Source organism: Oxyura jamaicensis, chromosome 3 (genome assembly GCF_011077185.1).
Source record: "Oxyura jamaicensis isolate SHBP4307 breed ruddy duck chromosome 3, BPBGC_Ojam_1.0, whole genome shotgun sequence".
Lineage (NCBI taxonomy): Eukaryota > Metazoa > Chordata > Aves > Anseriformes > Anatidae > Oxyura > Oxyura jamaicensis.
The window spans coordinates 102,394,743-102,407,576 of NC_048895.1; the positions used below are offsets into that span (position 1 = coordinate 102,394,743).

Below are 12,834 nucleotides of genomic sequence, written 5' to 3' on the forward strand. Positions count from 1 at the left end.
ACCTGCCTCCAAAGGTACGGCAGTGAAACAATGTGCTACCATCAACTGTCATACCTTAAGTGTATGCACAAGATATCTGTTGCAACTCTTCAGTTGAGGGTACCTACAGCAGATCTATCCATCGGGTTAGCCACCTGACCAACACGATCTGCAGCTCAGAGGAAGAGCTCTGACTGTACAGGAATCCTCACGACTCATAAGCTCTGTAACACAAACTTTTAAAGTTGGAAAAGTGACTATAATATTAAAGCATTTTCCTCATATGGAGAAAGTGATCAAATGCTGAAAACTCCTATAGGTTTAACAGAACCTCCAAAAGTACCACCCTCAAAAGGAGGTGTCCAAGCAGAGCCCTCTCTCTCCTCACATACTCACGATTAAGAAACACATCAAAACCAAAGAATTTGCAGCATCACAACAAGAATTATTTTGACACAAGCTATTCAACACTAGGAAAGTTACATTCTTGATCCTGTTCTAAAGTACTGAAATCTTTTCAAAAAATCCTTCCAGAATAAAAGCCAGAGAAGTAGTAACAAGAACACAGTTCAGGAGCAGAAATTGTGAAAATATCAAAATTTGCTATCTATTCACAAGACTCCAAATGGGAAAGCTGTTTTTATGAACTAGAAAACCTAGGGAAACAGAAATTGAAGCTCTAAAAGAGGAGCTCAAGTAAATACCCCATTTTGAACTGATACAGAAGCAGATATTCAAGCCAAATTATTTCAAACAGTAGTAGATAAAGAACAGCAATGACATAGAAAGGACTATTTTGGATAAAACAATTTTTAGAGCATCAGATAATCCTGGAGAAGAGGTCATAGACCTTTTCATACTCAGCATATGGTAAATATAATCATCCAAGTCATCAGACAGATGAGACCTCAGCTTTATCACTACATCAGGAGAGTTATATATTTAGTTCCTTACACAGGTTCAACAGAAGTGGGTGAGAGAGACATCAACTCTCTTCCTGAGCATGTAGCAATATTATCATTTTTTTATTGGTTAAAAATAGCCAACTTCCTTGTAGTTTTTATTATTTCCGTATCAAATTGTCTTGTTGGTATTTTTGGAAGAAAAGAATCCTGAATACTGGTCTTCTTTGCCTTTCCCTTGCTTTCCTGGTGTTGCAGATACAACACAAACAGACATTACCTGAAGATGATCATTACCCTGTTCCACTACACAGTACAGAGTTCTTCATGTTACAGATCCTCTGAACTGATGTATAAGTTTATTAATGCCTATATAACGAATTGGCAAGCTACTTCAGTGGCTATACTACTTCCAAACACAACCTACATAGCAAAAGGCAAAACAGCACAGGAGGACTCATGCATTTCCTCCACACCTGAACTAACGAATCTGACACACTCCCGCTGGCAATGCGTACCAGCCATTCGAGTGTCTCTACTAACAACAAATAATCCAGAGCCTGACTAAGTCCTTCACATTCAGTCATGACTGTCCTTTCCTTCTCCTCAGGGTGGTTTACCACAAATTTAACATTAGTTTTTATTGGAATGACTAGTACTACCTGTTTTGGAGAATGATTCCGCTCTCTAATACTTCCTTTGGCTCATCAGAAACACATTGGTATGTCTTGAAGACAGCATTGGACTTTGATCACTCCAAAGTGATTTATTACTGCTGTTGCTAATAATCAGAAGGCAGTAATGAGTCCCACAAACTAATTCCAGGTATACCTTTGTAGATAGTACGTAAAGGCTCTCTGGTGGAAGAAGAGTATTATTGGACATAGCAGAAGATTGACAATGTCCCAACATATTAAGTACAAGAGACGTCACTACAGGAGAACCCAATATGATGAAAGGATTAAGATCCCAAGCAAGAGAGTTAAGCAATTGTATATAGCTTGGCAATAGGGTGAAGAAATAAACAGAAATAACTGGAATTTGGCATTACTGAAAAGGGAGTGCTTACATATTTATTTTAGAGTAAGAATCTCCCATGTTTACTGTGTACCGGCACAAATGGGATTGTACAACAGAGACTAAATTGCAGAGACTGCATTTCTTCCTCAGGACAAAATCACCTGTTTGGCCCTAAAATGACTTAATTTTAAATTGTTTAATAACTTTAAACTTGGTTCACTGATTAATATCAATAAGACCAGTTAAGGATGCAGTCAGCATTTAAGTAAGAAAGGGTAGTTGAATAAACAATGAAAATACGAAATTATAAAACATGCCATATAGCAAATCTAAATAAAGGTAAAGGTAGAAATATCTACAGCAGGGGTACTGGAAAGTATGAGAGGAGAGGGATTCTGAATTATTGTACTCACCTGGATCACAAATACTTCTGTCACTAGCCTTAGGAATGCCGTATTTTAATCAGTACATTTCTACATGTACCTTACACTCACAGAGAAAATGCAAGATCTAGAATCTGTGGATTCATTCTCTAGAGGAAAGTGGGTTTGTTTGTTTTTAAAATCACTTATTTACCTCTTAATTTTGATATTTCATCACCAACACCTTCAACCTGAAGCCACTGCAGTCACTACATCTTTATCAATCTTCAGTCCTCAGCCTCATCATGCCCGGTTCCCCATTGTCCCTCTACCTTCTGGGTCCTCTGACTACATTTCACAACACAAACCAACCCAGCTTTCTTTCCCAATCAACTCTAGTTCCATTGTCACAACACTTCAACCATTTCTAGCCCTGACCAATTCATCTTCTCCCATTCCTTGGCTCTAAGCCCAGGGCATCTTCCCAAAATTTGCAGTGTCCAGGGAAGGAAAACAAAGGAGAATAAACTTGGACAGAAAAGTCTCCACATTTTCTGGCAACTTCTTCAGTCAGTCCCAGTCATCCCTCTTTACCTCAACCATTTCAGGTCATCTCAGAAATGTGTTAAAAAAGTCAAATTCTACTTTCTTTCACTGACCTTAATCCTCAGATTCCGCTTCCAACCCCTGCCCCCCAAAGGGCCTAATTGCCAGCCACATTCTCTCTTTTTATTCCTCCTCCTGTCACCAAGTCATTTTGTCACAATTCACATTTCCTTTCTTAAAAGCAGCCAGGTTCTAGAGAGGCGCATTCACTAGCAACACAGGCACCACTTCCTCTCACCTGCAATACCTAGGTAGCACTTATGGACAGCAACTCTTATCAGCAAGCAAGCAAGCCATGTTTCACCCTCATTATTTCTTAGCTGCAGCAAAAGGCACTGCTATATTCTCAAGCACACTAAGCACCAAAACTCCAGAGATCTTTACCAATAAAGGCAGCTTGTAGAGCTCAGTTCAGATTCTGATTTCTAACTAGAAGAAACTTCTAGCTTGGCCATAGAGATGAAAATTTTATCACTGAATAGAAGCACAGCCAGCTATCTGTAAAAGAATTCCAATATATTTTTCTTTGCTTTTAATATAAAGCATACATCCTTGTGTGTTGCGTTATGTAGCAATGAAAGTAATTTTAAAAGTTGCCAAAGTTAACAAAAGAGAGTAAGATTGTACAAATTCTAGATTACAACTTGGTAACTGCTGGAAAGCCATGTTACTCCAATAAATATTAGTAATGGTTATGTTAATAATTCAAAGCACATACTATTATCAGAATAACACCTACCTCTCATAGATGGTTTTCAAAGTCAACTGATCTGGAACACCTTCAGTCTCTTCAAGATGCAGTATGAGCCATGATGTTCTGTATGGCCACTGCTCTGTGAGATTGATCCAGCTGGCCAGCCTATCCCAATTGAACGTGATCTGATTAGCTCTCAATAAGCGACCTAATACAACAAGAAAGCAGGAAAAAACACAAGAAGATTATTTTTTTAAAAAAATATTTCCCCTTTTGACAGGTCTCTTTTTACATATAAATTATCACTAGATACAAAGATCAACAGGAAAAGAAAAAAAAGAGCTATTAAGATTCTTCTATCAATGATTTTAGCATTAAATTAATGGAATAGAAAACAAGACATAGTTCTGTCTTTTTTTTAACTTAATTTAGAACAGCAGTTGCATTCAATTCTTCATAACCCGAGTGTAGGGATATTAGGACAATTTCTCTAAACAATACAAGCAATGGGAAGGCAACTTCAGGGACAGTCAGCAACTCTGTGTTACACAAGCTGGTTGGACAGAGCTGAAGCTCAGCCAAGAGACATACAACTGTGTCTTTGTGTCATACTTCCCACTGAGATGATCACCTCAACCCTACATCAGACCTGAACCAGTTCCACCAACCAGGAAGTTTTGTTCTCTCGAACGCAATGTTATATTGGGCACTGGATGCAGCACTGATATTGCTGTAGCAGGTTTCTGCAACTAAATAAATCAGCGAGAATCAGTTCAAGTTTGGCTTGGATCATTACTCTGTGCACTCACTGGTAAAGCAAACACCTTACGTGAGACCTGCAATAGCTGCAGCAGGTTTATTAGCTCCAGCTATGTGCCACACAATAGTGACAGGGTGATTTCTGACCTGTAGCCAGCACAGGCAATACAGCTACAAACACCCGATGTTGAACTTAATGCTGAATCTGTTGAACCCATGCTTAATATGCATGCAGAGAATTGCAGTATTTTCACACCTGTTAAAGTTTTATTACTAAAATTCTCCCTCAAATGATTCAGGTCTCATTAGAAATTTAAGAGATTATTTAAGCATTAAGTGTTATTCTAAAAAGACAGTTCATGGATAGAATTGGATCATAGTCTTCCTAGCAATCAAATCTCATTAGGCATACTGAATTAAAAACTTTTAGAAATTCTATTTTCATCAACATACGCTAGAGCTTATGATAATTTGATTAATGTTGGAACAGAGCAGTGCTCTTTACCTTCAAAACACACTATTATTCACTTTGATCTCCAACTGTACAGTGCAGTACTACTCATCATTTAGTGAGGTCCTTTACCATAAAACCAGGTACTTAGATTAGAAGAGTTGAAATGGCATAAAAACAAGTAAACTAGGGTAAGAGTTTAGGTAACTAGGGTAAGAGTTCAAGGTAAGAGGCCTATAGCAGAGGAGGCGTAGACAGTAGGATTAATATAGTATTTTAAGACCCCCCTCTAAAATGAAGCGCAGGAATCTGTAACTAGAATCAATGTTACAAAAGAGCTCAAAGGTACAACAGTTCACCCTAGAACACCACTGATATCTCAGGGGCCAGTGAAAAAGCTACAACTGCATGTAAGATTAGATATAAAGAACAGAACAAAGCAAAGGCAAACATATGTGCAATAAATGTAACATTTTTTCTCTTAGCTATTTCAGATCTTAGAACTGCTACCTGTGGTTTCATAGAACTCAGCTCTAAGTAGAAGAATAACCGCCTACTGTCTCCTCAGTTACTGTGCTACTCATAATTTTATGAGCTATGAATTTTGCTTACCAGGGGCAAAATGTTCTCCTGAATTAACTTAACTTATCTGTTTGGATCCTATCCTATCTAATGAACATAACTTAATATACTGAATAGTTAAGTTAAATAGTATTAAAATATTCTGAAGCATTAAGGACAATACACCTGATAAATCAGTGTATCCCTTATTTTTTCCAATTAGTCTTAGAAAGTGTTAATATTATTTGTTTCAGTAGTGTCAACACAGGTAATATTCTACAAAGGTCTACATCCTAATCATAAACATTCAGAACACAAAGCTTAGAACACTGAAAACGACAGAATTTGATCCTTTATAAAAAGCTGATAGTGGCTTTTCACAGCCAAAAAAAAATGGGCCACACTTACCTGTCACTGAAACTATATTTAGTAATCTTCTCATGGTCTGAGGACTGATATCACTGAACCAATCCTCTGTAACCAAAAGCTTGGTCAAATCAAAAGACATCTGGCGTGTAATGGTACGTTGCATCTGGCGTCTTCGATAAGTATCCTTAGAGAAAAAAAAAAAGAAAGGAATACCAATCAGTATGAAGAACTTCTATGTACTCTAAATTAACTGAATTTTATTTAATAATAAAGTTAAAACCTTTCTAAATATATATCTGTGATATCTATATATATCCTCTTTGAGGCAGCATCACTCTACTCATTTAAAGATGTACTTTTCCTACATGGATCACACTTAGTAATTTCACAGGAATGGTTTGATAAGTCTTCAAAGTTGACACCAGTAAGTACATTAAAGAAACATGAAGGGAAAAAAAAGAAAGAAGTATTACCAGTACTAGATTTTTAGTATAAAATCTTTCTTACCCGCCTATTGAGAGCAGTTTTGCTACCAAGTTTGGTCATCTCTCCAAGGCTGTTCTGAGAAACTCTTCTGTCAACCTCTTCATGCAACCCTGTCGGGGGGTGGGGGGGAAAAAGGCATTTTCTCCATTCATATACATTTGACTGTGAAGTAACATTAACGATCTACCACATTTTTAAATAGTTTGTTCCAGGAAGCAGATTTTATCACTGTTTTTGTAACTTTCGTACCATCCTCCTGGGTAACGTTACCTGCATTATCTGTATAAGGAACATCTCCATTGGTTGTTGAAGCTACCATCAGCTTTTTTGCATTACTGAGCCCTCGGCTATTTAGAAAAACAGGCAAATGGACTATATTTCGCATGTAATCATGTCCATTTATGTTAGAATCCCGTAGAACACTGTTGAGATTCTGGTTAATAGCCTTTATTATGATGTGTGGGTCACTTGCAAAAATAGCAATAAATGGGCCTTTTGAAAACAAGACTCGCACCTGTAAGAAAAGTAGACAGTAAGCCTTGTTAGTAACTGTGCATCATGTGAACATCTGATTCAACATGTTATATTCACTCTTGTCCTAGCTATAAATTTGAAAGGAAAATGGATGCACAAAGGTATCTCATATTGGAAAAAAAATGACATCTACTGTTAGGTACTTGTACAAAATTAGAAATAAACATACTTGACACGTTAGCAAAAATACTTAAAGTAGAAGTCGTTACCAATAAAATATTAGGGGTGGATGTCATAGGCCCCCTTCATCCCTCCCAAATTATTTTTCACCTGAAGTACTTTGAAAATAAGCAGGAAAAACCTCTCCAAACAATGTAAGTTTGTTTCAATAGGATATTAATTTTCAATAATTTACACCTTTTGATTTCAAAACATTTAACAAATTAATGTGTCTAGTGCTACTATGATTTAATTTTTGACTTCTGAAAGCCATTGCTCTAAGTGCTACAGCTATGCCAGCAGACGTAAGTGTGCAAAAAAAGACTAATACAACAGAGACTCTATCTATATACATGCTTTCCATCTGCAGAAAATACGTACTAGCTAGATGGATGCGAGTCTGTCTATGGAAGAGATAAAGCCAGAGATCATCTCTATAAAGTGATCTAACTCACAGTATCAAGCATCTGTAAGACTTTGTCCTGTTCACAAGCATCCAATCCGTCAATAATTACAACAAGCCTTGTCTGATTCTGAGTGAAGCCGTCAATGGTTTTTGCCATTTTGGCCATTAGCTCTACTTCACATTTCAAAACCTATAAAAAAAAAAGAAAAGAACATCTTTATAATACTTGAACCTTATAAAAATGCATATGATTCCTTTTGCAGATTGCTAATTGCCACAAAAATACTTCAGGATTTTTAAGCATTAATTTTTGTAATCTTACTGAACTCCCCCCTAGAAGTACAACTGTCCTAGAATATCACTTCCAAAATTTTCTTTTCTATTTGCACAGAAATGTACAGCAGAACAGCACATTCTACCTCAACATAACAAATTATCCTTAAATTACATTACAATGTCATTTTTGTTTAAAGTAATATTTATGCAACTTAATCAATTTTTCCAGAGTAAGCAAAAGATTATTTGTACTTTCAGCTAACCCCCCCAAATTGCTTTGCATAGTAAGTACAATAAAATTTTCCATCTGCCTCCCATCCAAACTAACTATACGATTACTGTCAGGCTCAGTCATTCCTATTCGGTATATATATAATCTGAAGGTTTTTGTTATTTTTTCTTTTTTTTTTTTTTCCCCCCCTAAGATTTTGAACATCAAGTTAGACGTGTAACAACTAGCCCTAATACAGAAACGGGTGAAATTCATCTGCTTTTATATTAGGAACTGCCAGCTAGACATTTAAATCTATTCTCCCCTAGCTTTATCTTGAATGCACACATTAGAAAGAGATGTCATATGAGTAACTCTCCAGAAATGTCCATTTCTCTCCTTGGATTGCAAAGGGCAAACATATCTTTTAAATGTCTGAAGCAATGCAAGATGAAAACAGTTCAAAAAAAAAAAATCCCCAACTCTCAGGAAACACAGTAGCAGTACACAGATGAGGTCTTCGGTGCTACGCAAAGATTCACACAGTGCATTGTTATACAATACTTCAATTGTAATCTACAGAGTTAACCATCAGGATACTAAAATTTATTTTCAAAAGGGGGCACACAGGATATTTCATGTCAGTCTGATGAACAGAGTTTAGATGCAACCCAGCAAACAATACTATTTTCTATCATTTGTCATGAAATAGGTGAACCATTTTGGAATGAATGTTCTTTCAGTGCTACCATTCCCTTCTTGGTACAGAGATCTTGTAACCAGCCAGCCAATTAGGCTTGGTTTTTCAAGCCTATTCAACTTTAGATATTTAAGAAGTTATTCTTTCTAATCTTACAATCTAAAAGTTAGCTTTCATTAAACACTAATCATTTAGAACAGTTGTTTTCATAATACTTTCCTCCTGAAAACATAATTCAAATTTCACATTCCCAGCTGAGTGGGCAAATCACCTAAGATCACTAACGTTAGATCATTAAGTTTAACAACATTCTAATGTTGAGAAATTTGGCGTGATGAAATTACCGGTACCCCATCTTAGGAAGGCTACAGGTTTGGGGGTATGTTTCACTTCTTTTGATGGTTAACTCACATATATGCTTACCTTCATGAATCCCTCGCTTTTCAACTTGTGAAGCTTGGAGGCAGCATTGTGAAGTCGTTTTCTTTGAGAATTCAAAACTGAATCCATCACTTGCCACCACGTGCGACAATTCAAGATAAAAGCCAAACCAACAACACATGTAACAGTTATAAGAATAACGTTCACAGTCATGTTTGTTGGTTCTACGTTAAAAATTGCCAGCAGGGCAATTGCAGAAACAACACAAGACAGTATGAACAGGAAAATCACAAAGGATGGGAGACAGCATGTCTTCTTCCATTTCTTTTTACCTAGGAAAAAAATATTTGCTGGATGTAAAATGTCATCCATTAAAATGGATGTAAAATGTCACTACAGCTGAATTCAAAGTATATTAACTTGCATACTTTCCATAAAACACTAATTTGCACAAAAGATTACCGTAGAGTTACTATCCACTTACAAACATGAAAAAAAAAGAACACACCAAAATTTACCAATTAAATTTACCAAAATTCTTGGAAAACATAAAGCGGAGTTATTTCTTTCATCTTCAGTTGATTTCTGCTGTTTCAAGAAAATGACACTGGATGTAAATTATCGTTATTAAGTAGATTTCACATCAGTGAAATCACCCCTTTTGTGACATCTCTCAGTAAAGTGAATTTATGTAAGTAAATTATAGGCAAAGAGTGTGGTAACTACCTGGTTTGAAAGAGAAATATGATTCTTCAGTAATCTAATAATAATAGTGCCACTGGAGAACTAACTCAAAGTATCAAGACACGATCTGAGATTGTAGCCCCAGGGCTACCTTTTCTTGCATGCTAACACATACCCAAACAGAATATGGCAGTATGTTAAGGATTAGACAGATCAGAAGAGCCTCAGAGTATAAGCAACCTGGCTTCCACAGGACTGGTAAGGAAGAGACAGAATATTGCAGTCAGAGGGTTAGCAGAGCTAACGCAACAATCCAATAAATAGGTTGGTTGTTTTAACCAAAGCAGCTACCTCTTCCTATGGGATTTCTACAAGCAGAGAAATTCAACACGTATCAGTGATATAGAACAGAACAATCTAATGTAAAATGATTAAAGCTAAATAAATAAATCAATATTTGATCTGGAATTAAAAATAAAATAAAATATGCTAGAACAAAGGAATATCAGACCATGTAGGATATTCTAGGCCAAGGTTTAAGCTGGAAGAATCTTTCACATTGCTGACATGACAGACTAGTTTGTAACACAGGGGAAAGCAACAAATGCATCATGACAGGAGTGAAGGGCAAGAAGGGAAGAGTAACAGCTCAGTTATAATTATATTTAGTTCTAGACATCTTTAAGTAGGAATGCAAGTCTTCTCTAAATAGAGAGACAAAAATGGATTAGAGACTTATAAATCATCAACAATGAAATGGCAATTGAATATGTTTGTCTGTGAGTGTACAGACAGAACACAAGTTAAAGATGCAGAAGATTACAAATAAACCCGTATGGAATTTCTATGAATATATACAGAGAAGAAACCTATGAACATCTGGAGATACAAAGACGGTGTCGCAAGATCGCCAAATAGAGAATTAGGAAGAGCACAGGACTGCAACAGAGCCAAGGAATACAAAACCAAAGGTAAGATTACAGATGAATGGGAAAGGGTATTTACTGCAGGTAATCACAAGAAGCCAGCACTACACTGCCATTCGTTAATTCAAATCCCATTTTGGGAGAAATTACAGAATCATAAAAGCTATTTCAATGAAGTTAAGGAGATAAACTGGAGAATGTCTAATATGGAAATAAGAGTGAAAAAAATCCAGATGTTGCTTTCATAAAGAATATATAGTGAATTTGAGAAAGAATAACAAAGAACAAGTTGTGTTCAGTAAATAGAATGTTTTTTTCCACCCTCCAGAAGGCACAGGAGACTAAACATTTCATTTTGTGAGAGAAGACAACATCTCATAGGTTCCTCAATGTGTGGTCAAGATCTAAATGAGGAATAATTGACTGAAACTGAACTCAAAGCAGAAATAAGCCATCTATGCATTGGAAACTCAAGAACTCTCTTTCTTCACAGTATCATATGATACTCTATACTTTTTTGGTAATCTCCAGATGGAACAGTACAAAAAAAGTTTCTTCCATTTGTATTAAGTAGAAATACTTCATCCAATCTTACTAGCACATATGATTTGGGGCTAATATATTCAAAATATTCATTATTTCCAAGAATAAATGGTGGTCATTCAAAAAAGCTCTGAATAAAAGTCTAATTAAACAGAAATTTATATTAAAGTATGTTTTTGTGTCCTGCTAACTCAGACACAACTACTTAATTGCTACAGAAAACACTACAACACATCTAAGAGGATGCAACATAAATATACATTCCAATTGTCATATAAGACTACTATATTTCACAAGAGATATTCTTTTGGGGATTACTAACATCAAGGTAAGCAAAGATAATAGGGCATTTTTCTCTCCAAGACAATGGAATGAGTTTCCCCTTCTGTATGAATTTCTGCATAACTACAACAGTTTCTAAAAAGACCTTATAACGTTTGAGAAACGGACCCATAGTAACAGTGCATTGAAATGGTATAATCAGAAACGTCATTCAGGTAATAAAAACCTTGTGTATCTTCTGTCTTGAAAACTCGAAATAGCCTTGTTGCTAAGAAACCAAATTCTCTTTCACATGCATCAGAGAGGGTAGCAATCATCTCAGCCAATGAAGTTTCTCCACCTACACTGGACAGTCTATTGTAGTCCGTAAACAAAAATCTGAAAGAGAAAATTACGCATGTTGTATACTTTGGAAAGCTTTAAGCATTTGGGGGCAACCAAAGCAAAAATCCTTCTACATATCTGCAACTGAAAGTTTTCATTTTGGTTTGTTTTTTCTTCTGAAGTGGGGAAAAAGCTAAAATACTTAATAAAAAATTCTACATGAAATTGCATATTTACTTCTTTTTAACCTATTTCTTCTCCTGTTACCAACTTCTTCACCCCACCTTCTATTCAAAAAATTGATTTATTCAATAAATATAATCAACTGCATCAATAATGGCACTACAAACAGCAACAAAAATATCTTTATGATCCCAAATCATATTGAAAAGTATTTTTAAAATTGCATTCTGAGCTATCTTCAAATATTCATGGAGGAACAAAAAACATACAGAACAAGTCACATAAAATATATCTAAATGATAGGAGTAAACAACCCCACAAAACACACGATCTAAATTTTTCTTGCTTTTCAGTAAAGAGGAAGCTCTGAGCAGTCTGATGCTCTGCTTCTTACCAGGGGGGAAAAACACCACGGAGGCCTTAACAGCAGTTATCAGCAGACCATCAGTTACCATCTATTAACTCCCTACTTTGTCAATTACAAATTTGTCACAAAACAAAAATAAACAAAAAACTAAAAAGCAGTAATTTTCACTGACTTTGGCACAGTTTTTCTTGAAATAATTGCCATCTTTTTCACATCCAAAAGTTTGACTGCGTAAGCTTCTATGGCTACTGTTCCTCAAACAAGAATCTTAGCACTTTTTCATAGGAAGATAAACATGCACATTAAAAAGCGCAGTCTGAAAAGTATCAGAGTAAACCTGAATTACTCATTCAAAAGTAAATAAGTGAAATAACCAACCTCACTGGTAAAGCTTTAGTGGTTTGCTCTGGTAGTTCTGGTGGGTTCACAAACATGAGCTTGAGAAGCAACTCTAAATATCCAATATGTCTTGCCAATCTTGCACTTAGCACCCAGGCCCAGTTCCAGCTCTCACCTTCCCTTCGGCCACCAAAATAAATTACAGCTGAAAAAAATTTTTTTTTATGTCAGTCAAAATCTACAATTGAGAGAATCACAAAGCTTATACAGATAAGGCATGGAGCTAAATGAATTTGTAACAGTTATTACTAAAAATGAGAAGGCTAAGAG

The 12,834-nt window shown here is 35.9% G+C and overlaps 1 protein-coding gene across 6 annotated transcripts in view; it reads right to left on the reverse strand.

Annotated features, from left to right (window-relative positions):
- The window catches only part of KIDINS220 (kinase D interacting substrate 220), a 68,645-nt gene that overhangs the window by 33,222 nt on the left and 22,589 nt on the right, over positions 1 to 12,834 (reverse strand). For all 6 annotated transcript variants that reach the window (XM_035320140.1, XM_035320139.1, XM_035320137.1 and 3 more), the window contains exons 15-22: positions 12,544 to 12,709; positions 11,518 to 11,669; positions 8,899 to 9,188; positions 7,338 to 7,478; positions 6,460 to 6,703; positions 6,211 to 6,299; positions 5,743 to 5,887; positions 3,609 to 3,771 (exon numbers count right to left, since the gene is read on the reverse strand). In XM_035320140.1, coding sequence (XP_035176031.1) covers positions 3,609 to 3,771; positions 5,743 to 5,887; positions 6,211 to 6,299; positions 6,460 to 6,703; positions 7,338 to 7,478; positions 8,899 to 9,188; positions 11,518 to 11,669; positions 12,544 to 12,709 — 1,390 coding nt within the window. The remainder of the gene's footprint in view (positions 1 to 3,608; positions 3,772 to 5,742; positions 5,888 to 6,210; positions 6,300 to 6,459; positions 6,704 to 7,337; positions 7,479 to 8,898; positions 9,189 to 11,517; positions 11,670 to 12,543; positions 12,710 to 12,834) is intronic.